This window comes from Camponotus vicinus, unplaced genomic scaffold, assembly GCF_025532165.1.
Source record: "Camponotus vicinus isolate PSW18456_S1 unplaced genomic scaffold, iyCamVici1.0 SCAF_7, whole genome shotgun sequence".
Classification (NCBI taxonomy): Eukaryota; Metazoa; Arthropoda; class Insecta; order Hymenoptera; family Formicidae; genus Camponotus; species Camponotus vicinus.
This window is the reverse complement of record NW_028141979.1, coordinates 13,526,817-13,553,163: the sequence shown is the minus strand read 5'-3', so window position 1 is coordinate 13,553,163 and position 26,347 is coordinate 13,526,817. Positions and strand designations below refer to the sequence as shown.

The 26,347-nt window shown below is 34.1% G+C and overlaps 1 protein-coding gene and 1 pseudogene across 6 annotated transcripts in view; both read right to left on the bottom strand.

Annotated features, from left to right (window-relative positions):
* Positions 1–26,347, bottom strand: part of Dhc62b (Dynein heavy chain at 62B) — an 835,389-nt gene that overhangs the window by 77,318 nt on the left and 731,724 nt on the right. For 5 of the 6 annotated variants that reach the window (XM_083104284.1, XM_083104287.1, XM_083104288.1 and 2 more), the window contains one exon: positions 1,558–1,963. In XM_083104284.1, coding sequence (XP_082960410.1) covers positions 1,558–1,963 — 406 coding nt within the window. Of the gene's footprint in view, positions 1–1,557; positions 1,964–26,347 lie in introns of those variants that run through there. The other variant, XM_083104292.1, reaches the window with a different exon arrangement.
* Positions 10,290–15,896, bottom strand: LOC145974978 (uncharacterized; annotated as a pseudogene).

Sequence of the window (26,347 nt, the reverse complement as noted above, 5' to 3'; positions counted from 1 at the left end):
TCACTTTGCCTGATCTCTGTGTAGTAATTTCCAGGTAATACAGAGGAGACAAGATATATAAGTTCGAAATTTAGCGCACTACGCGCGCGCGTCCGTAGTGTAATTTCAAATTTTACATTGATTTTACCCATTAAACATCTAGCTTTTTCCTGTTTCAAACTGTACGATTACATCATATAAAAAGTGCTTTAGAAATTAAAGTAATCTTAATTCATTTAGTATTGATTATGAATTAATATCACATAATTTATTGTACTTGGCTAATAGTGTTGATCTCATTTCAGTTTTTAAATATTTTATTTTTATCACTCTTTTAGACTTTTTTATTTTTTAAAGATTTTTTTAATGTACTTGGCGTACTTTTTTTAGCTTTATAAGGTTTTTTTAAAGGTTTAATTATACCTGTGAAATTTTAGGTTTGGTTAATTACAAAAAGCGGAATAGATAAATCTGATAGATTTTTTGATGCTGAAAACGAATTTGGCCGTAGAATTTCTCTAGCATGTCAGGTTTTTGAGTAATTTGTGATTAAATAGTCCAAAAATGGCTATTTCGATCAATTTCATGAATTTATTATGAGGGAACTGAATTTTTTGAAATATTGCTGCTAATGGTATCGTATAGTATTAGCTTTTATCTTTCATATCCACTTTCGATTGCCGCCTCATCATTTTTTCTCGCTGAGATAGTGTGAGACAAGTTATAAGACAGGTCATACATAGTGGTCCATTCTAAATCAACCGTGCAATCTCTCTGTCTTATCACTAATTAAAATTTTGGTAAAAACATAAATTTTTGAACGCCGTCATTTTTTGAAATTAAAAATGGCGGATCCAATATAACGGATAGGATCACAAAAAAGGTATAAAATTTAGAAAAATTTATCAAAATGTATAACAACTGTATTAAATATATTTTTACGGGACTTTTTTCGACAACCGAATCTGATAGATATATAAACCTTTTCAAGTTTCAAGATAGCGGATTTAATATGATTCTATCATATTGATATCTATGTGTAAATTTTCTTTAACTTAAATTTTTTTATAACTTCATACTTCTATAAATTACTAGAAAATATAACTTATTGAGGTAATTTTGCGGGCAGATTCGTTTTTAACGTCAAAAAATCTATCAGATTCACCTACTCTGCTTTTTGTAACTGACTCTCGCAGGCCTGTGTTATTAATAATTATTTGAATAATTATTTAACTAATTATAATAATTAATAATTAAATAATAATAATTACTTTCGCTATTTATCGTACCGTTTAAAACTATTGTTTCAATCCTATTTGAAACAAAATTAAGTAAAAATCAAAACGCATCTAAAGTATAAAAGTGGTAAAAAATAAAAATTTGACAATTTTCAAAAGTAAAAAGATCCTTAAGATATCTTCAACTGGCGTTTATAAAGTATAATTATGCACATATATGATTTAGCATGAAATCTATGAATATCCATATTTCTTGATTTGAACGACATCATTTAAGACTTTAAATTCCAATATTTATGAATATTTCTTAATGACTTAATTATACATAAATAGAACATACCTCTAGCAATGGTGTCATTATTATGAATCCTTTTATTGCTTTTTCCAACATCATCAAGCTATTTCGTAGTTCGGCCAAAAGATCGTTATATCTCTCTAATTCTTGGATTAATACTGTATTCATTGATTCTGTATATATGATTGGATAACGCTTTTGCGCTTCTTCGATATCAAATAATTCAGGTATTTTTTCGTATATATCCTTTTTCATACTTAATAAAATTTCATCTTGTTTTTTGACATCGCTTACGATTACGGCACTCCGTATTAATGTCATAGAATCAAATAAATTCGCGGTGAGCTCAAGATTACGAATTATACCTGCATTTATATGGAGACCAAACACTTCCGGTGATGGATTCAAAGGAATAGATTGTATATGTTTCACACAGTCTTCATAACCATATCTATAATATATTTTTATTACATATAATATGTAATACAAACATAATATGTAATGTCATACACAATATGTTACAAATTACTGTCTTATTTCAATGATAGATTCTCTGATAAATTTGTAGCTACTTTGTTTTAATACGGAACAAAATTTATTTTTCTGAAAAATATTTACTTTTTTGAATAGTTTAAATTTATATATTTTTAGACTACAAACTTCTCTCTCTATATTATGAAACAGAAAAGCTTTGTAATACATAATTCTTGCTTTTTAAAAATATATATTCTGTTAAAAATTAGAAAAAATGAAATAATTGAATTTAACTAAGGACGATAATTTCTGAAGTAGCAATTATTATAATACATCAGAAGCGATATTAATAGCGATTGAAGGCAAATATTTTGAAAGCTAACAAATATTATTTTAAAAAATTCTAAAACGTTTTAAATACACTTTGAATAATAATTTTATAAACGATTGCATGAACTCTGATGCATTTTGTGCTTTTTTTGAAGATAATTATCACTTTTAATAGTTATAATATAATTCATTCCAACATTATAACATAATCCCTTACCTCTTAATAGAAATATAATGATCCCTCTATATATCTAGATAGGAAAATATATACATTCTGTAGTTCATATTGTAATCATATTTTTTAGAAGCCTGACATATAAAACAGATACAGAGGCGGGCTCATATACATTGCTCAAAGTACGAACATATTATGATATCAATAAAATTTTACAAAAAATAACACAATGAATACATACATGCACAAATTAATATTGCATTTTGTATGTATATAGCCTAATGATTGAAAGATGATTAATTATAAATATTTTTAGTCGTTTCTATATATTGTTGCATTAGAATCCAATAAATGCTGTTATATTAATGATAAAATTGAAGGATGAGTATGATGAAATTGAATTATAAATAATATTGTATATTATCGTATATAATATTGTATTATATTAAGCTATAATTTCGCACTCCCTTCTAATTGTAATTATATATAATATCATACAATAATATCATATCAAGAGACATAATAGTCTCGCGTCAAGTTCACGCGCAGCAATAGAACCCCGTGTATTTATACGCGAGTTAGATAGTTGAGAATATCTTAGATTATCGGACCTCAATAACGGTTGAATGACTTGAATTTTTGCTAGGCTAAATCGATAATTTGAATTATACATAATGTTCGATAACTTTTGACACACCCGAAGTGAGCAAATAGAGCGGATTAAACTGACAAGGAAAGGCACGAAAGTGTCCCCCTCCGATTTTGATGAGCTTTTAATATGTTGTTTTGTAGACAAAAATAAGGGACACGTATTTTTTTATACGTGCCCATACGCGTGTTTAGGGAGTAAAACACCCCTTTGAAAAAAATCGGTTTCTTCCTTTCAAGATGAATATTTCAGAAACTATAAGAGATAGAAAAAAATTTTCAAATTAAAAGTTAGGTGGCTTCAAGAGTACTTTACAATAATTACAAAAAACAATTTTTGTTTTTTTAAATTTTTAAAATACCCCCACCACTAAATATATTTTTTTTTTAATTTGAAATTTCTTTATTACTATGTGAAAGGTTATTTTTTTACGAATCCATCCATATATAATTAAGTTATGTTTCGAAAAGTCATTTTCCAGAATTAATTATAAACCTCTCTGTAATACGCTATTCGTGTCCGTCCATGCGTTCGATTTTTCGCGCAACACATCCTGTTTTTCCGTGATAGAAGATAATTAACAGATACATTTGAAACATTTTATATAATTATCGGAAGTTTTTGTCATGTTAAACATTTAACCCTAAGCAGTTGGATACATAATAAATATCAAGACACAAAAATAATATATTATACAGGGTGTCCCATTTTAAAAGTTCCACCCTCATAACTTTTCAGGATCAACGTTTGAAGGAAAACGACTCCGATAAAAGTTGTAGGGAACAAAGGGGGCTATCTAATAGTGACCTTGGATTCGACATTAAAGGTCATTTTCAAGGTCATTTGAAAGTCAACTTTCGTTTTTTAAATGGGAACCCCTATTTTTTATTACTTATTCTTGTAGCTTATCTCGAGAGCTTTCCAAAACACTATAATAAAGTATTTCTTCATTCAGTACTTTTCGAATTATGAGGCTTGAAATAATTTCTTAATTTTATATAAACTATAAAATATCTAGTAAAATATTCATTTTTCGATTATATTATCTTACTACTTTTATGTACAAAATAGTGAGAGGAATCAATTGGTGTATAGAAAACATACAGTTGTTTTTAAGAAAAAATATGGAATTGTTAATTGCAAATTACATATTTTTTCTTAAAAACAACTGTTTTTTCTTTACACCAATTGATTCCTCTCATTATTTTGTACATAAAAGTATTAAGGTAAGATAATCGAAAAATGAATATTTTACTAGATATTTTATAGTTTATATAAAATTAAGAAATTATTTCAAGCCTCATAACTCGAAAAGTACTGAATGAAAAAATACTTTATTATAGTGTTTTGGAAAGCTCTCGAGATGAGCTATAAGAATAAGTAATAAAAAATAGGGGTTCCCATTTAAAGAACGGAAGTTGACCTTCAAATGACTTTGAAAATGACCTTTAATGTCGAATCCAAGGCCACTATTAGATAGCCCCCTTTGTTCCCTACAACTTTTATCCGAGTCGTTTTCCTTCAAACGTTGATCCTGAAAAGTTATGAGGGTGGAACTTTTAAAATGGGACACCCTGTATAATATATTATTTTTGTGTCTCGATATTTATTATGTATCCAACTGCTTAGGGTTAAATGTCTAACATGATAAAAACTTCCGAAAATTATATAAAATGTCTTTCAAATGTATCTGTTAATTATCTTCTATCACGGAAAAACAAGATGTGTTACGCGAAAAATCGAGCGCATGGACAGACACGAATAACGTATTACAGAGAGGTTTATAATTAATTCTGGAAAATGACTTTTCGAAACATAATTTAATTATATATAGATGGATTCGTAAAAAAATAACACTTCACATGGTAATAAAGAAATTTCAAAATTTAAAAAAAATATATTTAGTGGTGGGGGTATTTTGAAGATTTAAAAAACAAAAATTTTTTTGTAATTGTAAAGTACTCTTGAAGCCACTTAACTTTTAATTTGAAAATTTTTTTCTATCTCTTATAGTTTCTGAAATATTCATCTTGAAAGGGAAAAACCGATTTTTTTCAAAGGGGTGTTTTACCCCCTAAACACGAGTATGGGCACGTATAAAAAGATACGTGTTCCTTATTTTTGTCTACAAAACAACATATTAAAAGCTCATCAAAATCGGAGGGGGACACTTTCGTGCCTTTCCTTGTGAGTAGAAAAGTCCTTTACCATTTTGCGTTCTTCGCAATAATTAATGAAAAATTAATTAAAAAAGATCGGCCAATCTGCGTGAGTAGAAGCACGCGGCGGCAAGAGCCGTCCCACTATAACCTGTAAAGAAAACACATAATTGTTTCGAAAAAAAAAAAATGTAATTTGCAATTAACAATTACATTTTTTTTTCGAAATTATGTGTTTTCTTTACACCAATTGATTCCTCTCATTATTTTGTACATAAAAGTATTAAGATAATCGAAAAATGAATATTTTACAAAATATTTTACGGTTTATGTAAAATTAAGAAATGATTTCAAGCCTCATAACTCGGAAAGTACTGAATGAAAACTAACTTAATTATAGTGTTTTGGAAAGCTCTCGAAATGAGCTACAAGAATATGCAATAAAAATAGGGGGGGTCCCATTTAAAAAATTCTAGGTGACCTTGCTCTGACCTTGACGACGCCACCCAAGGTTAAACTCATAGCGTTAATAAATAGATCTTTTGAAATCCTACAACTTTTATCTGAAACATTTTTTTCTGAAATTCTTAGTTTTAGAGATATTTCACCGTCCCGGTACTTTTTATACACCCTGTATATACAGGGTGATCCAGAACAAACGTTTGTCTTTAAAAAAATAAATTGTCGAGTCTATTCTAAGACGATTTTCCCTTTACCAAAATTGTCTACGAGGCTTAGTTTTTAAATTATTAAATAAAATAGTTTGCGAATTACGGAACGAGTACAAGAGGTAGACAGGGACGGCGCAACTCACCGTTCGATACAGGCGATCATGTGGGGCGCTCGACGCGATCAGCTGATTGCTGCACACGATGAGTGTAACAATCAGTGTGTGTGTGTGTGTGTGGTGTATTTATGCACGCGTATCCACACATGCACCGTACTCTCTCTCTTTCTCTCTCTCTCTCTCTCTCTCCCTTTTTCTCTCTCACTCACTCACTCACTTATTCTTACCTTAATAATGAGATTCTTCATACTGCTGATAAATAGCAGTGCCCAGTGTGTTGCACGATAATAATCGTCGTCGACGAGACGTCGTTTCTTCAACACGCAGTCTGACACATCGTCAAATAAGCGAAGTTTTTTCTTTCATCACTTTCGACACTTTTACAAATTTACTCGCGCACTTAATCACTCACGATTGATAAAAGGAGGAATTTACCAACGGTTACGGTACGAATTTAATAAACGGTTAACGCATTTAATTATTAATTACACACTCGATTAAGGCCCACTGTCCACGGAGGCGTCGCTGCATAGACGCGTATTAGATATTCTACGCTTACTGTACGCTTCCATGCAGCGACCAATGTAAAGCAATGGGCATCTGTTGACGAAGCGGCAACGTCGCGTTTTCGTCGCTGCATGCTTTCGTCACGAAGCCCGGCGTACAGCGTGTCGGTCGACTGGCGTACAACGCGCGACACACGTGTTCTCGGTTGATCAGATTTTCGTGTATTTAGCGTTATGTCGGCTACGATATTTGTTGAAACTTTTGAGAAATATCCTTGTTTATACAACAATACTTTATCAGAGTATGCAAGGAAGGACGTTACGGACAAAGCATGGAGTGAAGTAGCGGTTAAAATGAAATGGCCAGGTAAGTAAATACGAATAAAAATTTATTCATCATTTATACAATAATTCCATTGCCACGGCAAGGCGACATTTGGCTGTAGAAAGTAGTTAGCTAGATAATTACGTAAACCTGAAGGAGAAGGTATGAAATTCATATTTGATTGCAAATTTGGTATATTTTTGGATGTTGCAGAATTTGTAGGGTTATCTGTGCTGGTTGTGTATGGAACCCCATCGTTTTTACGTATATAGTTGTGAAGTATACATGTGCATTTAACTATTGAAATTATGGTTTCATATTTGCGACATGTGATCGGTTTAAGAAGTACTTGAAATTTTTGTGACAACATTCCGAATACGCATTCTATACTTTTTCGTCCACGACTCAATCTATAATTAAACATTCTTTTCACATTATCAAGACCCCTCACAACATAAGGTCTCATTAAGTTATTTCTTAGAGGGAACGCGTTATCACCAACAAAATAGTACGGAAATTTATTCCCAGTTTCATCGTAAGGCAATGGTGATGTAGTAGGAATATTCAGACCGTTTCTTTCTAACCATCGCCCTAAAGCTGACACACGGAATACACCGCCGTCACTGTTTCTTCCAGCAAAATCACATTCAACGGTGATAAAATAGCCATCTGCATCACAGCATCCCAATAAAATAATAGAATGATATCCTTTATAATTGAAATTAGCAGATCCTGTGTTGGGGAATTTTTGAATTCTAATATCCTTGCCGTCAATAGCTCCCAAACAATTTGGGAGATTCCAAAGTTCAAAATATCTTCTTGCAATTCTCTTCCATTCATCTGTAGTCGGTACAGGCATATATGTTTCTTTTAGTGCGTTCCATATAACCTGCGTTGTTTCTGCAATAACTCTTGATATTGTACATTCCCCTCTCGCAAAATACAATGCTAATGCTCTAAATGGACAGCCAGTAGCTAAATACCTGAAATAAATAATGTAATTATTCTTCTCCTCTCTCTCTCTAGTGGCCGACTGCAAAGAAAAGTGGAAGAACATTAGAAATGGATTTGTGAGAAGTCTGAAACAACCTCCTAGCGGATCTTCTACCAAGCAAAAGAAACAATATTATTTGCATGATGTGATGCAATTTGTTTTGCCTTACGTCAGACCAGTAGTTCACACAGATGCAACTGGAAACCTACTCAATCCTCCTCAAGACAACGAGCAAATGGATCAAATAAATGAACGATTAAATGAAATACAAAGTGAAGAAGAAATCTACGAGAGCACGTCGGAATCTACCAGTCAGTCAGTCAGTCAGACATTCAAAAAACCTAAAAGAAAAATTAAGCCTTGTAATAATGAAGTGGACAGAGCCTTTGTAGATTATTTGCAAGAAAAGAAAAAACCAAACGACGAAGATTACAGAAAAATGTTCTTTGTTAGCTTGTTACCGGAAGTAAATAAACTTACAGATGAGCAAATGCGAAAATTCAAATTAAAAGTTTTAATGCTGCTTGATGAAATTATGACACAACCCCGACAACATGAAGCTTCTACGCAGCAAATATTTCCAAGAACTCAGACAAGGTCTGAGTCAACACATAAGTACCGGAACATTTCACCAATTTCATCCACAGAATCGCTTGACTCACTACGTGCATCAACTCCTTCACCGCTGAATTTTGTAATCTCAGGTTTGCCAAGTACACAGTGGACCAATATCGATGAGATCAATACACAGCCTAATACTTCTAATATTACCAGAGAATTGCAATTTGATTCTTTGTAACATATTTAATTTACAATAAATATTAATATATATAGTAATTTTTTTTTTACTTACCTCAATGTTATCAAAATTCTTTCTTCAGGACTAACACACTGTCGCATATTGGTGTTTTGTTTTTGAATTAATGGTCCTACCATTTCCATTAAATTTTGATAACTATTTTTACTCATTCTGTAAAATGTTTGAAATACATAATCGTCTTCAGCTAATTCCCTCGCAGCGACAAACAGTCTGCAATTAATATTCTTTTCGATATATGGATGTAACCAGTATCTTTTTTTATTTCTACGCCGTTGAATATAATTGTATAAAACAATGATATCCTCATCATCGCTCGACATCGTGTTTTTGAATGAATCCAAATGAATTTACCTACTATTACGCTTTTAGATTATTTTTACTATACGCTTAGTGTACGCTTCGTGTACGCTTCGTGGAAAGAACATTGTCGTAAGCGTATCGTCACTTCAAATACGCTACGCTGATGCGTATATGCAGCGACGCTCCATGGACAGTGGGCCTAAAGAAACGCGTTAACAGAACGCGATACTCGATGCAAACGCGACGCGACGACCGACGACAAGCAGGTCAGGTTAGTACTAGCGCCTCTAGCGCTGCCAAACATAAACGTGTAGCATTACGCGCTAGTACTAACCTGACCTGCTTGTCGTCGGTCGTCGCGTCACGCGCTTTGCATCGAGTATCGCGTTCTGTTAACGCGTTTCTTTAATCGAGTGTGTAATTAATAATTAAATGCGTTAACCGTTTATTAAATTCGTACCGTAACCGTTGGTAAATTCCTCCTTTTATCAATCGTGAGTGATTAAGTGCGCGAGTAAATTTGTAAAAGTGTCGAAAGTGATGAAAGAAAAAACTTCGCTTATTTGACGATGTGTCAGACTGCGTGTTGAAGAAACGACGTCTCGTCGACGACGATTATTATCGTGCAACACACTGGGCACTGCTATTTATCAGCAGTATGAAGAATCTCATTATTAAGGTAAGAATAAGTGAGTGAGTGAGAGAGTGAGAGAGAAAAAGGGAGAGAGAGAGAGAGAGAAAGAGAGAGAGTACGGTGCATGTGTGGATACGCGTGCATAAATACACCACACACACACACACTGATTATTACACTCATCGTGTGCAGCAATCAGCTGATCGCGTCGAGCGTCCCACATGATCGCCTGTATCAGACGGTGAGTTGCGCCGTCTCTGTCTACCTCTTGTACTCGTTCCGTAATTCGCAAACTATTTTATTTAATAATTTAAAAGCTAAGCCTCGTAGACAATTTTGGTAAAGGGATAATCGTCTTAGAATAGACTCGACAATTTATTTTTTTAAAGACAAACGTTTGTTCTGGATCACCCTGTATAACAATAATTTGACGTATTCGAACTTCTTTATTCTAAAGTTTGTAATATTCTCGTTAACTGACTATTGCTTTATGATACTCAAAATGATTCAAAAAATGGAAGACGAATAAATACCGTGTGTTTTCGAGAAAACTTCGGTATGATTCAAATCATATGGTTTATTTCTTCCGTCAAATAATTTGCGTAACGATCACAAGAGGCGCTACTATCCACAAACTGGTGCGCGAGTTTTTCTTTTATTACAATATGCAATATTTTTAAATTTTATTGATACTTTTGTCTTTCATGAAACAACAATTATTAGCGTTATCATCTTCAATTCTATAATATATTGTGCAATATTATGTAAGAAAATCCCTCGACGCCTCCAAGCCGAATACCAAAAAACCTTAACGAATACTTAACGTTGTTGAACCGCACGGAAGGACCAACGGAAGGGATCACGAATGGTCAACATATGTCGTTGCGCAAGCGACGCACTAGTGTAGTCTTTTGACTCGAGACCATTGTAGTCCCAACAGCGGAGAGTAACGTTCGATTTCGATTTGAGTTGCGTATGGTTCGAAAGGAGAGCGCTAACGAGCTTTATTAAATCATGTTCAATTAATATCACGTGATATATCTTCTCCCGAGTTTGTGCGACTATCCCTTACGCATCTCGTCCTGATATTTTCCTACAATTAATACTTTTATACTGCGGATTTTCCCGTATAGGGTTGCTAGGGTTGTCCCCCATCGGGCCTTCCCAGGTGGCAGATTGGGGAAAGCCCATCATGCTGGAGGATACCGGAGAAATAAAATACCCAGGATAGACCAAAACTAGCAACACTTTTAAAACTAGACAATGGAAAAATGTACGGAAATGAGTACCCCAAGTGGCAGACCAACAGCTCATCTGGAAAATCCACCCTCTGGCGCCAAGGATTCTGGGGGAGAGGCGTCTATTGCTTGGCAAGGATTCCATTAAAAGAAGCCCCATAGTAACAACACTACCAAAGGAAGCATCAGGGAAAAACAATAGCCTTGAGGAAGATAATAAAATGCTCAGAGAGAGGCTTAAAGAAATTGAATTCTTCTGTGGCCAACTCAGCAAGATCTCATTGCTGAAAGCGGAGAATGAAGAATTAAAAAAAGTTAAGAGCAGTAATATGCATGATCAGGCGGGAGTAGGGACTGCCATTGCAAATAACCAAGATTATTATATTATACGGAGGAGGAAGAACTAACTCGCGAAACTGATTGGATCATGAAAAGGAGAAGATCAAATAAAAAAAAGGAAAGCAGAATCCTCACTGGAAACCGATCAAAACCCAAGTATAGAAGGAAAGCTGGAATTAAAAAATGGACTTGGCCAAAAGAGCTGCAACCACCACCTATAAACATAATTGGTATTAAGAAGTACTCTAGACTGCACGCTCTGTTTAATTTGGCTAAGATCGAGAACCATAAGATCACTATACTAAACAATGATGTATGGAAAATTAACGTATCTGACTCCGATACATACAGAACTCTGACGCATAAACTCGATGTCGAAGGGGTCCAATGGCATACATACAAGAATAAAAATGAAAGATCAATCCGCGGCTTGAGGACTTCATGCGTCGTGTGCAACAAAAGATATACAAGATGACTTATGTAAAAGAAATTTTAAAATAACTGACGTTGTCAATATCCTTAATGTCCTCAAGAAAGAAAAACAAGTTAGTGATCTAGGCAAACAGATAATTATCAAGTGTGACCTTCCACTCTTCATGTTAACGTTCAAAAACCAGGAAAATGTGGAAAAAATCTATGAACTTAAAACAATTCTCAATATAGTGGTTAACATCGAACCACTTAGGAGGAACTCTAGGATGATACCGCAATGCAAAAGATGCCAAGGCTACGATTATACGGAAGTTTACTGTCGGAAAGAACCGCGTTGCGTCAAATGTACGAAAAACATCTTACTATAAATTGCAATAAAAGCAGACAATCTGCTCCAAAATGGATAAACTGCAAAGGATCGCATTCAGCAAACTATAGAGGATGTGAAGAAGCGAAAGAATTCAAAAAACGACGAAATTAGTTTATGAAACCTCAAAAGCTGAGAACTTAGCCATTAGCAAACAATAAGCCGTTCAGCAAAATAAATGAAATAAGAAAAGAAAACAGTCCATTCCTAACCGCAAAACCTTTGCACAAGTATTAAAGGTCGATAACAAAAATAACAAACAATCAGGCGATAATTCGGAAACTTTAGTACTCATCCTCAATAAACTGAACGAGCAAATTGCGAACAAAATAATATTCGATAGACTGCAAAGGATGGAGGATAGACTGAAGAATATTGTTAAAAATAACAGCGCAGCCAGAAAGAAAAAATGATAAATTATCTAAAAATTGCAGCTTGGAATGCCAACGGGCTGTTACACAAAAAACATGAACTAGAAGCTTTTCTATGGAATGACAAAATAGATATCTGTCTAGTATCGGAAATACATTTTACCAGACAATCTTATATTAAAATACATAGGTATACAAATTAAAACTCTATTCATCCTTTTAACACAATTAGAGGAGGAATTACTGTAATAATCAAGGATTTAATTCAGCATACTGAAGATTTAAAAATTGAACTGGAAAGTGCAGGCGATTACTGTTCGAGTGAAAACAAAAAATACGGAAGTTAACATCTCGGCGATCTACTGCCCCCTGCAATATAAACTTCAGAAAAGCGACTATTTAGAATTATTTAACTCTCTCAGCAATAATTTTATTATTGAGGATGACTTTAATGCGAAACATACTTAATTGGGCTCTAGGCTGAACTCCCCCAAAGGTAAATTGCTTCTCAATGTTGACTTCGAAGCTGTGACTTCCATTTGACTGGAAAGCCAACTTACTGGCCGACAGATCTTAATAAAGTCCCAGATTTCATTGACTTTTTTGTAGTTAAAGGACTATCAGATAATTAAATAAAGGTGGACGGCTGCAGTGACCTATCCTCGGACCACACGCCTGTCATTTTAACCATAAGTGAGACGCCAATTCTAAAGAAAGCGCCGTCTAGTTTAACTAGCCACTAAACTAACTGGAGTGGGTTTAAATCTGAGCTCGACAACTGCATTGAACTGCAAGTTCCACTAAAAACGACTAATCAATTAGAAATTGAAGTTGACCTCTTAATAACCAACATAATATAATAAGCAGCGTGGAACAACACTCCCTCTGCCGAAGGCAAATTAATCAAAACAAGTATTAATTACCCGCTTGAAGTACGACAATTGATCAAGGAGAAGAGGAGTATAGAGAGTACAAGAAGTGGCAGCTGAGCTGTGCCCCAAGATAAAACGGTGCTGAATAGATTAAGTAACCAGCTTAATGTACAGATTGCTGAAATAAAAAATCAAACAATTAGTAATTATGTGGAAGGATTAACTGCTGATAAAAACTCGGACTCGCTTTGGAAAGCCACAAAAGGACTCAAAAGATCTAAGATACAGTCACCGCCTAATCGTAAAGATAATAATGGTTGGGCAAGAAATGATCAAGAAAAGACTATTTGCGGATCATCTGCAAGAAACATTTAAACCTCTTTCTAGGCAATCGGCTGATGAAAATATTGTACCAAGATTAGACAGAGAGATGTTAATACTGTATCAAGATTAGACAGTGTGGAAATCATCTAGTTTCGCTTAAAGAACTTAGAAAAGTTATTAATGACAAATATAAATATTGAGAAGGCTCCCGGATATGATTTGATCATTGGATGCATTCTCAAAGAATTACCCGAGAAAGCCGTAATTAAAACTCCTACATATTATTAATACTGTCATCAGACTAAAATACTACGACAATGGAAAGTGATAGAAATCATTATGATTCATAAACCAGGAAAAGATGCTAATGTTAGGAATTCATATAGGCCTATTTCTTTACTCCCGATAATGGCTAAATGTTCGAAAAACTGTTGTTAAGATGATTAAACCCGATATTTCAAGAAAGAGGTTTAATCCCAAACCACCAGATTTGGATTTAGAAACAATCATTCGACTGTAGAACAAATTCATAGAGTAATCGATTATACTATCGAAGAAACGCTGGAAAAAAGAAAAGTATACTCGAGTGTTTTCCTTGATGTCTCCCAGACCTTTGACAAGGTCTGACATAAGGGATTGTTATACAAATTAAGACAGGTACTTCTTGATCAGTATTGTGAATTACTAAAGTCCTATTTATCTGAAAAAAATCTTTCGAGTTAAACATGGAAGCGAATACTCGAGCTTCAAAGAAATCTCCGCTGGAGTACCGCAAGGAAGTGTCCTTGGACCTACCCTTTATCTTCTGTTTACAAGTGACATCCCATAAGACGAAGTCACAATTATGGCTATTTTTGTGGACGATACCGCAATTTTGGCAGTTGACGATAATATTGAGAAACGACAAAAAAGCTACAACTAACTATAAATAAAGTTGACGCTTGGACAAAAAGGTGGCGAATCCAGTTCAATGAATCCAAATCGGTTCACGTGAGTTTTACGTATAAAAAATAAAAAAACCTTCCTATTTTAATTAACTCTCAAACAATTCCATACGCAAACGAAGTCAAACGAAGTACTTAGGCATGACACTAGACGCGAAGCTGAAATGGAAGGTACATCAAGAAAAAAAAGAAGAGCTTGACATCAAGTTTAGGAAAATGTACTGATTACTCGGAAGACGATCTAAATTGAATATACATAATAAACTACTAATATACAAATAAGTTCTCAAAACCAGTCTGGATGTACGGCAGTCTGGAATACAGCTTTGGGGCTGTACCAAGAAATCTAATGCTAATTAAAAACTTGTATGTTCGTAATGAGTATTCATAAAAACCTAAACATAAATACAATCGATGAAGTAATAAAACATATGGCAACGAAGCATGAACAGAGACTTCGCAATCACAGCAATTCCTTCGTACAGCACCTGCTGAATTATACAGGGGTTGTACGGAGATTCAAAAGGACTAAAGCCATCTGATTTAGTTCCTTAGACTAGAGTAACTGCACGAAAGATGCAAGTAATAAACGGAAATATTCAAGGGAATATTATCTTACAGTGACTATATTGAAATACAAGCTGCTAGATAAGCGAGGCTTAGTTGCGGTAGATATATTATTAAAAAAAAGTACTGAGGATTTGTACAGTCATGAATAAATGGACCATCACAATGTTCAATGAGTAATTGTATCTTTGGATTTTCTTCATATGCCAAATCTGTATTACATATGGCATCATTTTTCTCCATATATCTTCTATGTAATTACTGCAGTGATTTATCAGCTTTGCAAATTATTTTTTTTATTTCTTGTAAAAAATTCTCATATTTGAAAGCGCTAAATAAATTTAAAGTGCCATGTATGCGAACATCGTCGCATAAATGAATCAGACCATGAACATTATGAAAAATATTGTATTTTTCATATAAAATTTTAAAAGTGTTAACATAATAAATTAATAATTCTTCAGAGTAATTCAAATAATTGTTACATAAATTTTTACAGCATAAAATTCTAGTTGCTACAGTAAGTGTTAGAAAATGATGGTATAAATTATTTGAAAGTATTTTTCGAAGGACAACAGGGCCCGTGTATAATAAAATTTGCCTATATTTAGTTGCTTTCCATTGTTTTAAGTAATCCAAAGATCTCGGTTTTCTGCAAAATTCAACTGGTATGCTATATTTAATATTTTCTAAAATGCTTGATAATATTTGGCAGTTATGATATTGCAAACGAACTTTTAAGTCACCTTTTGTCCACATATATAAACATTTTCTCATAATTCCAAAGCAAAATAAATGCATATAATCAAGAGGAATATTTTCTATAAAATGTAATTGCGGTATTTGTTTTAAATTGGTAAAGCCTAAATGAAAATTGTCATCTATTTCATTTAAGAAATCATTATTCGTTCTCTTTGCAACATGAATATCTGCAAAACAAATACGTTTTTTTCTATATTCACCTTCAATTATGCATTTTGTACAACTAAAATAACCGCTGTGATCTTATATTTAATATGAAGGATTTTGCAGACGCATCGTATAAAATTTGTTTAATTTGAATATTATAAGATTTTTCACATAGACAAATTCTATTGTTTGCTAACTCTATCATTTCTTCAACAAAATCTTGCAAAAACTCATTGCAATTTGTTAGTTTCTTCCATAATATGCTCCAATTATAAAAATTTCTTTATATGGCAAAACACATCCAAGATTGATCATAATGATGAAGATTTTGATAAAGGTATGTAGACACGTTTGACCTCCTCTCACATACATCCCTATCTTTACTGGAGGCTTGCTACGGCCTTATTTAGAATCTATTCGCCACTGTTATTGGCACAGTGGGGATATTGTTATTTACTAGAGGGATCTTGAGAGATGTGATCACTCTATGGCGTTGTGCTCGTCGATGCCGTTTCTCACAGAAGGTCAGTCGGAAGCCAGCATGCATAGCTCAGTGGTCTAGAGTTGCCTGGAAAGCGAAAGGGTTCGATTCCCGATCCAGCCACTTCCGCCTCACATATTTTTTTAATCCAATATTGTTTTCTGGCAATTATTCGTTGGGCTGAAAAATGTGTGAATGCTCTCTTCACAGATATGTGTCGATGCCGTTGCCACGGATGGATTCTGTCGCTCGTTGACCGAATGGGCATATAGACACGTCTGACCTCTTCCCACATACTTATCTTTACTGAATAATCCATCAATATTAATTCCTAAATTTATGGTATTTATATTATCAAACATATAATTATATTTTCTAAAATATTTCTCTAATGCAACACGAATTCCAAAATGAGAATACAATTCAGCGAAATATTTTCGATTTTGGTGTATTTTGGTGTACGCAATAAAGTTCTAGGATCTACTGGTAAATTAGAAAAACATTTATGAATACGAAGAACTTTAAAAAGTCCAGCTAATGCAACATGATTGCAGAAATAATACAAATTTTTACAAAAAGTGGAGCTACTAAAAAAATCTTACAAAGATAAAAAAATAACACATAAAAAATATCTTTAAAAAATCTAAAAAAATGATAAAAGTGAAAAATTTTTAAATTCTTTGATATGACATCAACATAATCAGTCAAGGATCAATTAAAATAATGTATTCGACCAAACTAGCCAGAAATTTTTGTTTATTAATACGACGTTTCGACCATATGGTTGTGGTCCTTATCAAGTATATACTGGAATAAAGATTTATAATTAATTAATTAACGGTTAGAATACATAGTACGCTCACGAAATTAGGGTGTGAACAATTCTCATACCGATCAGGAGACAGGCATAGACGATAATTTTGTGAACTACACAAGTCACATTTGCGAAAAAAACGTTAACTAGATTTTGAACTTTAGAGACAAATTGATGTGTCCATGTGAGACTTCGTCAAGAAACTAAATACATCGGGAGGAAAAACGAAACTAAGTGACCTTTATTATTTTGTCGTAAATGTTGTTTAAACTCTCTGTGTCTTTCTGTAGGTTAATTAAATTATTGAGTTTCTTGATATAGAACATCTCATTTCCCTCTTTCGAACATATTTTTCGCAAATGTGACTTGTGTAGTTCACAAAATTATCGTCTATGCCTGTCTCCTGATCGGTATGAGAATTGTTCACACCCTAATTTTGTGAGCGTACTATGTATTCTAATCGTTAATTAATTAATTATAAATCTTTATTCCAGTATATACTTGATAAGGACCACAACCATATGGTCGAAACGTCGTATTAATAAACAAAAATTTCTGGCTAGTTTGGTCGAATACATTATTTTAATTGATCCTTTGATTAATTGACTAGCGATATTAAGACATTTTATATTTATAATCAGTCAAGTATAATAAATTATGTGATAATAATTTGTAATCGATACTAAATGAGTTAAGATTACTTTAATTCCTAAAGCACTTATTATATGATGCATATATACATACATATATACAGGGCGATCCCGAAAAACCTTCCGTCTGTAAAATGACGTATTCCTGACACCATTCTAAGACAATTTTTCCTTTACCAAAATTTGATTTGAAGCGTTGTTTTTGAATTATGAGCAAAAATAATTAATAAATCACGCGTCGGGTACGGAAGGCAGGCAGGAGCGGCGCGGCGTGCCGCGAGCGCGGGCGCAGCTGACCGCCCGACGGGTGATTACCACCGCATGAGTCGCTAACTATTTTATCTTATAACATAAAATTATGCTTTAAATAAAATTTTGGTAAAGAAGAAAATGTCTTAGAATTACGTCAGAAATACGTGTTCCTTAAAATAACGTTATTTTAATAATGAAAAGTTGTTCCGGATCGCCGGCCGTCCGACGTTGCAATCAGCTGATTGCTACACGCGATGTGTGTATGGCGGAATGTGTGCGTAAGAGAGAGAGAGAGGGAGAGAGAGAGGGAGAGAAAGAGAGAGGGAGAGAGGGAGGGTAGGAGGGACAGACATTCATACACACGCACGCACTTTTTTTCTCGCTCTCTTTCTCTCTTTTACGCAACACTCATACACTCTCTCATTCAGTCTCTCACTCACACTCTCTCGGTCACTCACTCACTTGCTCACTTACCTTGTAGCAGCGTAGCGAATCTTCATGCTATGTATTGTTGTTATCTGCTGCACGGTTATGATTGCTAGAGATGCGCGACACATCGCGAAATTTTTTCGATTATTAGTCTCACACTCGATTGACACAATACAAATTACGCGATAACGAGTTTACTGTTTATTCACTCACTATCGATTTATCGATACCAAAAATTACTTTCAAAGAAACGCGAATGCAAACAGCACATGACTCGACGCGAAGCGACGGACCGCGGAGACTGCGCGACCACAAGAGTTATGTTGCCAGAAACGCGACACGCGACATCTAACAAACGACTTGCGCGTGGCGCGTGATTGACGCGAGATAAGACGAACGATCGGCTAAAACCTTCGCATTGCGAATGCGGTAGAAAACATGAAACGTATAATGACATACTTAAAAAATTAATTATTTATTATAAATAATAACTATTTCTAATTATAATAAATAATTATTATTTTAAAAAGCATGTGTTATACGTTATTACGTTTTCGAAATTATTGCATTCACGATGCGAAGATTTAAGTCAATCGCAAGAATAATGTAATTAAAATTACATTTGGAAAAATTTATTTTTATTCTGCTCACAATGAAATGTTTCAACGTGAAAATGTATTGGTCGCTCTGAAAAGAGCGGATTGACTAAAAAAAATTTTAAAGCAGATGCTCAAAATGCCCGCCATCCATCCTAATGCAAGCTCTCATGCGTTGATTGCACCATCGATCGTGCGTCTAATTTATACGATCTTCGCTGGGGGTCTATGCCCCTCCTCGCCTCCCGCGACTAATCACTAATTAGCGTCCGCGACATTCGCGATTGGTCGCGGGAGGCGAGGAGGGACATAGACCCTCAGCGAAGATCGTATAAATTAGATACACGATCGATGGTGCAATCAACGCATGAGAGCTTGCATTAGGATGGATGGCGGGCATTTTGAGCATCTGCTTTAAAATTTTTTTTAGTCAATCCACTCTTTTCAGAGCGACCAATACATTTTCACGTTGAAACATTTCATTGTGAGCAGAATAAAAATAAATTTTTCCAAATGTAATTTTAATTACATTATTCTTGCGATTGACTTAAATCTTCGCATCGTGAATGCAATAATTTCGAAAACGTAATAACGTATAACACATGCTTTTTAAAATAATAATTATTTATTATAATTAGAAATAGTTATTATTTATAATAAATAATTAATTTTTTAAGTATGTCATTATACGTTTCATGTTTTCTACCGCATTCGCAATGCGAAGGTTTTAGCCGATCGTTCGTCTTATCTCGCGTCAATCACGCGCCACGCGTAAGTCGTTTGTTAGATGTCGCGTGTCGCGTTTCTGGCAACATAACTCTTGTGGTCGCGCAGTCTCCGCGGTCCGTCGCTTCGCGTCGAGTCATGTGCTGTTTGCATTCGCGTTTCTTTGAAAGTAATTTTTGGTATCGATAAATCGATAGTGAGTGAATAAACAGTAAACTCGTTATCGTATAATTTGTATTGTGTCAATCGAGTGTGAGACTAATAATCGAAAAAATTTCGCGATGTGTCGCGCATCTCTAGCAATCATAACCGTGCAGCAGATAACAACAATACATAGCATGAAGATTCGCTACGCTGCTACAAGGTAAGTGAGCAAGTGAGTGAGTGACCGAGAGAGTGTGAGTGAGAGACTGAATGAGAGAGTGTATGAGTGTTGTGTAAAAGAGAGAAAGAGAGCGAGAAAAAAAGTGCGTGCGTGTGTATGAATGTCTGTCCCTCCTACCCTCCCTCTCTCCCTCTCTCTTTCTCTCCCTCTCTCTCTCTCCCTCTCTCTCTCTCTTACGCACACACTCCGCCATACACACATCGCGTGTAGCAATCAGCTGATTGCAACGTCGGACGGCCGGCGATCCGGAACAACTTTTCATTATTAAAATAACGTTATTTTAAGGAACACGTATTTCTGACGTAATTCTAAGACATTTTCTTCTTTACCAAAATTTTATTTAAAGCATAATTTTATGTTATAAGATAAAATAGTTAGCGACTCATGCGGTGGTAATCACCCGTCGGGCGGTCAGCTGCGCCCGCGCTCGCGGCACGCCGCGCCGCTCCTGCCTACCTTCCGTACCCGACGCGTGATTTACTAATTATTTTTGCTCATAATTCAAAAACTACGCTTCAAATCAAATTTTGGTAAAGGAAAAATTGTCTTAGAATGGTGTCAGGAATACGTCATTTTACAGACGGAAGGTTTTTCGGGATCGCCCTGTATATATATATATATATATTATATATAGATTCATGCAAATTCTAAATCGCATAAATGGCCTTCAAATCGAACTAAGACATGGAAACTTGGCGTGCCCTCATATATATGCCTCATTTATACAGGGTGTCTGGAAAATCGCCCGCAGTATTTCGGGAAGTGATTTGGGACCCAAAAAGAAGAAAAAAAAGCTATATAAACATAGGTCCGGAAATAAGTCATTTCCGAGTTATAGTCACTTTTATATTAAAAAAATCGTAATTATTTAAATTTAAAATTTAAAAAAAAATTAAAGGAGGGATGCGATGCGGATTATAAATTATGATTTTTTTAACATAATAGTGGCTGTAACTCAGAAATGACTTATTTTCAGACCTATGTTTATATAAATTTTTTCCTTCTTTTTGAGTCCGGAATTACTTCCCGAAGTACTGCGGGCGATTTTCCGGACATCCTGTATAAACATAAGTCCGAAAATAAGTCATTTCCGAGTTATAGCCACTTTTATGTTAAAGAAATCGTAATTTATAGTCCGCTTGGCATCCCTCTTTTAAAATTAACTAAATTTTTTTAAAACTAAATTTAAATAATTACGATTTTTTAATATAAAAGTGATTATAACTCGGAAACGACTTATTTCCGGACCTATGTTTATGTAGCTTTTTTTTCTTCTTTTTGGGTCCCGAATCACTTCCCGAAATACTACGGGCGATTTTCCGAACAGCCTGTATATCTCAAATAAAACATGAAATCTTAGAGAATATATATGTATTAATCTTTTCATTTAGTAAATACATTTTTATATTATAAAATAAGCTTTGTATTTAGTAAATACATTTTTACATTATAAAGTAAGCCTTTTAGATCAAGCATATGCAATTGGCGCTCCGTAGGCCAGATTTAGACCATGAGGCTTTCCAATGTGGTCCGCGACAACCATACTTAACCTGCAGAAAAAATATAAAAACCCCTAAAAAAAAGGGATTTTACTTAGCCTTATCTTCACATGGTGATTCCTAATACAGAGAAGGTAAAAAATATAAGTTCTGAATTTAGCTGCGGCTCATAGTGTAATCTCAAATTTTATATTTGAGCCGTCACAAAAAATTTAATTGCGTTTCCCTGCTCTAGCTTATCAAAAGACACGGTAGTGTCTCATGCCAAGTTCATGCGAAACATTAGCGAGGCACTCTGTGTATCTATACGCGAGTTGGACAGTTGAGAGTAACTCAGATTACCGGATTTCAATAACGGCTGAACGAATCGAATTCTTACTAGGCTTAATCAATAGAGCGAGTTTGAATCATATAAAGAAAGTATCTTTATTTTTGTGCTGCATGATATATAAACAGAAATATCATAACGCAAAATCGAAATATGAAAATTTTCAATTAAGAAACGTCTTTATCATCGTCATCAACACACATATACACAACACATAGAAAAAGAAAACGTGCGTTTCTTACTCTCGACAGAAGATTACGATAACGATGCTTTGCGATATTAGTGACATGTGTCATTAGTGACATGTGTTATTAACCGCATTTTGAGTGGTGACAAATAATGAAGTGCAAGTTAAATAATAAATTAAAATATTGATTAAAAATTGGCAAATAAGAGCCAGTAAGGTATGATAATTGGAGCGCAAGGTAAATAATAAATATCTATTTTACAGACTAAATATAAATATACATAATCAAGCGACGCGGTAGCGTCGTGACGCCAAATACATAAAAAATAGGATCCGAGCATTGAGAGTCACTGCTCTCGACGCGGCGCTACCAAGTACCTTATCCGGAATTTCACGTCATGTAAACTTTCGATTAAGATATTTCAGAAACTAAGACCGTAATCAAAAATCTAACGACACTTTTATTATGTAATGTGAATATAAGCTTTCGATTGCGACCAGTTTGAATAAAATCAGTGCAGTCAATCCCGAGAAATGATGATCGTATGTCAAAATTGTGACATTTTACGTTATCCCGGATTTTCAGTCTCACGTACGTATGCTCGCACGCATACAAGCAAAGCGAGTTTGTCCCTCAAGCGGCGTTCACACCGCTGCGTATACGATTATTGCTTCGATATGTACAATGCTTTAAGAGACAAAATCATATGCGTGCATACGTGCGATATGTATATGCATGTGTGTACGTACGTGTGAGAGATTAATTTATCGTACAGTAACAATTTTCAAAACTATCCCTTCGGGGTGGAATTTAATATCTTAGAAACGGAGCCGTAAAAATACGGAACTTCTGTTAAATAAAATTTAAAAAAAAAGTAATTTATTGTATAGTAACAATTTTCAAAAACTATCCCTTATAATAGAAAATTTCAAAAACCATCCCTTGAGGATGGTTTTTGAAATTTTCTATTATAAGGGAAAAATAATATCTCGAAAATGATGCGTCGCAGAAATATGGAACTTACGCCGTTAATTAAGGTTTCTTACAAAGACTAATTTACCATATAATAATAATTTTTAAAACCACCCCTTAGGGGTGAAATCTAATATCTCAGAAACGGTGTGCCACAAAAATATAAAATCTATACTGTTAGTTATGACTTGTAGAAAAACTAATTAAGCGTATAATAACAATTTTTAAAAACCAACCCTTGGGGGTGAAACCTGATATTTCAGAAACGGAGTATCATAAAAATATAAAACCCGTGCGGTTAGTTAAGATTTTTAGAAAGACTAATTTAGCGTATAATGATAATTTTTAAAAACCACCCCTTGGGGATAAAATCTAATATTTCAGAAACGGTGTGCCACAAAAATTAAAAACTTATACCGTTAAATAAGACTTGTAGAAAGATTAATTTACCGTATAATAACAATTTTTAAAAACCACCCCTTGGGGCTGAAATCTAATATTTCAGAAACGGAGTATCATAAAAATATAAAACCTATGCTGTTAGATAAGACTTGTAAAAAGACTAATTTACCGTATAATAATAATTTTTAAAACCACCCCTTAGGGGTGAAATATAATATCTCAGAAACGGTGTGCTACAAAAATATAAAACCTATGCTGTTAGATAAGAATTGTAAAAAGACTAATTTACCGTATAATGATAATTTTTAAAAACTACCCCTTGGGGGTGAAATCTAATATTTCAGAAACGATGCACCACAAAAATATAAAACCTGTGCCGTTAGTTAAGATTTCTACAAAGACTAATTTAGCGTATAATGATAATTTTTAAAAACCACCCCTTGGGGATGAAATCTAATATTTCAGAAACGGTGTGCCATAAAAATTAAAAACTTATACCGTTAAATAAGACTTGTAGAAAGATTAATTTACCGTATAATAACAATTTTTAAAAACCACCCCTTGGGGGTGAAATCTAATATTTCAGAAACGGAGTATCATAAAAATATAAAACCTATGCTGTTAGATAAGACTTGTAAAAAGACTAATTTACCGTATAATAACAATTTTTAAAAACCACCCCTTGAGGGTGAAATCTAATGTTTCAGAAACGGTGCATCACAAAAATATAAAACCTGCACTATTAGTTATGACTTGTAGAAAGACTAATTAAGTGTATAATAACAATTTTTAAAAACTACCCCTTGGGGGTGAAATCTAATATTTCAGAAACGGAGTATCATAAAAATATAAAACCTATGCTGTTAGATAAGACTTGTAAAAAGACTAATTTACCGTATAATAATAATTTTTAAAAACCACCCCTTAGGGGTGAAATCTAATATTTCAGAAACGGTGCACCATAAAAATATAAAACCTATACTGTTAGTTATGACTTGTAGAAAGACTAATTTACCGTATGATAACAATTTTTAAAAACCACCCCTTGGGGGTGAAATCTAATGTTGCAGAAACGGTGTACCATAGAAATATAAAACATATGCCGTCAGATAAGACTTATAGAAAGACTAATTTACTATGCAGTAACAATTTTCAAAAATAAAAAATATCCCTAAAAATAATATGCAAATATTTTCCCCAAAAAAATAATTTGTAGAAAGGGTAAAAAATTTTACAAAAAGGTGTGAAATCCCTCTAAAAAAACCTTACAAAGGTAAAAAAAATACGCGAAGTACATAAAAAATATTAAAAAGAAAATGGAATAAGAGCCAACGCGCGGTAGTTGGAGCGCAGACACAGCAACAACACTTCTTTCTTTTTTCAATATTAGTTTATTAAAAAACATATTATAATAACAAAAAATGAACGTTTCGGATCATCTTTTGATCCTTCTTCAGCGCGATGTTAACAATTTATATTACAAATAGTGACGCGTTACATTAAACGAATTTGTTCTCGACGCGTAGGTGACGCTAAATTGTATCCCGCAGAGGTCTAGTAAGCGTTCTGCTTCCAACAGTCAATTAAATATACTATAGTTATACTATGCGACGTCATAGCAGATCTTACAAATCGAATAAAAATAACAAAATAAATACCGAAAGATATTACACGTGAATAAGCATTTTTGCTTAAATTAATAGTTAGAAGCATGGCTCACCAGATTCCGCGCTTTCTACAATTAATAATATAGTATGCCGCTGTGCGCCCCATGTCGATTCGAGATTCGATGACGAACTGTATAAATATGTCCTCGGTTGTCAGGACGTAAACATGAACTCAACCAAGGACATGCGCAGTTGACTCAACGATAACAAACATACCGACGCGTGAACGAACGCCTCATATTTTCGATAAATTATCGATTATCGTCGCAAATGTATGATGCAAGCCCTCTGTATCACTCTGCAAGTTCAAGCTATTTTTTTGGCACTTGATAAATAGCATTTCAGAGACAAGCCTTTTGTCCAACGAGGACTCCCTGTCCAAAATCTCAGATTCTTCCCAATTAAAATCGTGACCGAATTCCAGTCTGTGATTAGTTATAACCGAAGGTTGTGACGTATTTCGTCGAATGTGATTTCGGTGTTCAGAAATTCGTTTTTTTAACTGTCTGCTAGTTTGGCCGACATATGACGCATCGCAATCATTGCACGAGACTTTATACACTACATTGTTACACGAATCTTTTGGCATTATGTCTTTATGGACCTTGACAAAATTACGAAGTTTATTTAAGCCAAAATAAGAAACTCCCGTGTCATGATTACGAAGAACTCGCTTAAATTGTTCCGAAAACGTTGGAATGTATGGGATTATGAAATATGAAGAGGGTCTTTTCTCAGGGTGGTCCTCGTCGGGCTCCAAGCCTGTCCGATTCAAGGCCAATAGCAACTTCAGACGTGCTCGTATTACATGGAAAATGTAAAATAGAGGATAGCCATTGTCCAAGAGGACGCCGACTATCAGCTCAAAGTTTTTTTGATGGAATCTCGGATGCGATAATAAAAAGGCACGATCCACCAATCCTACGATTG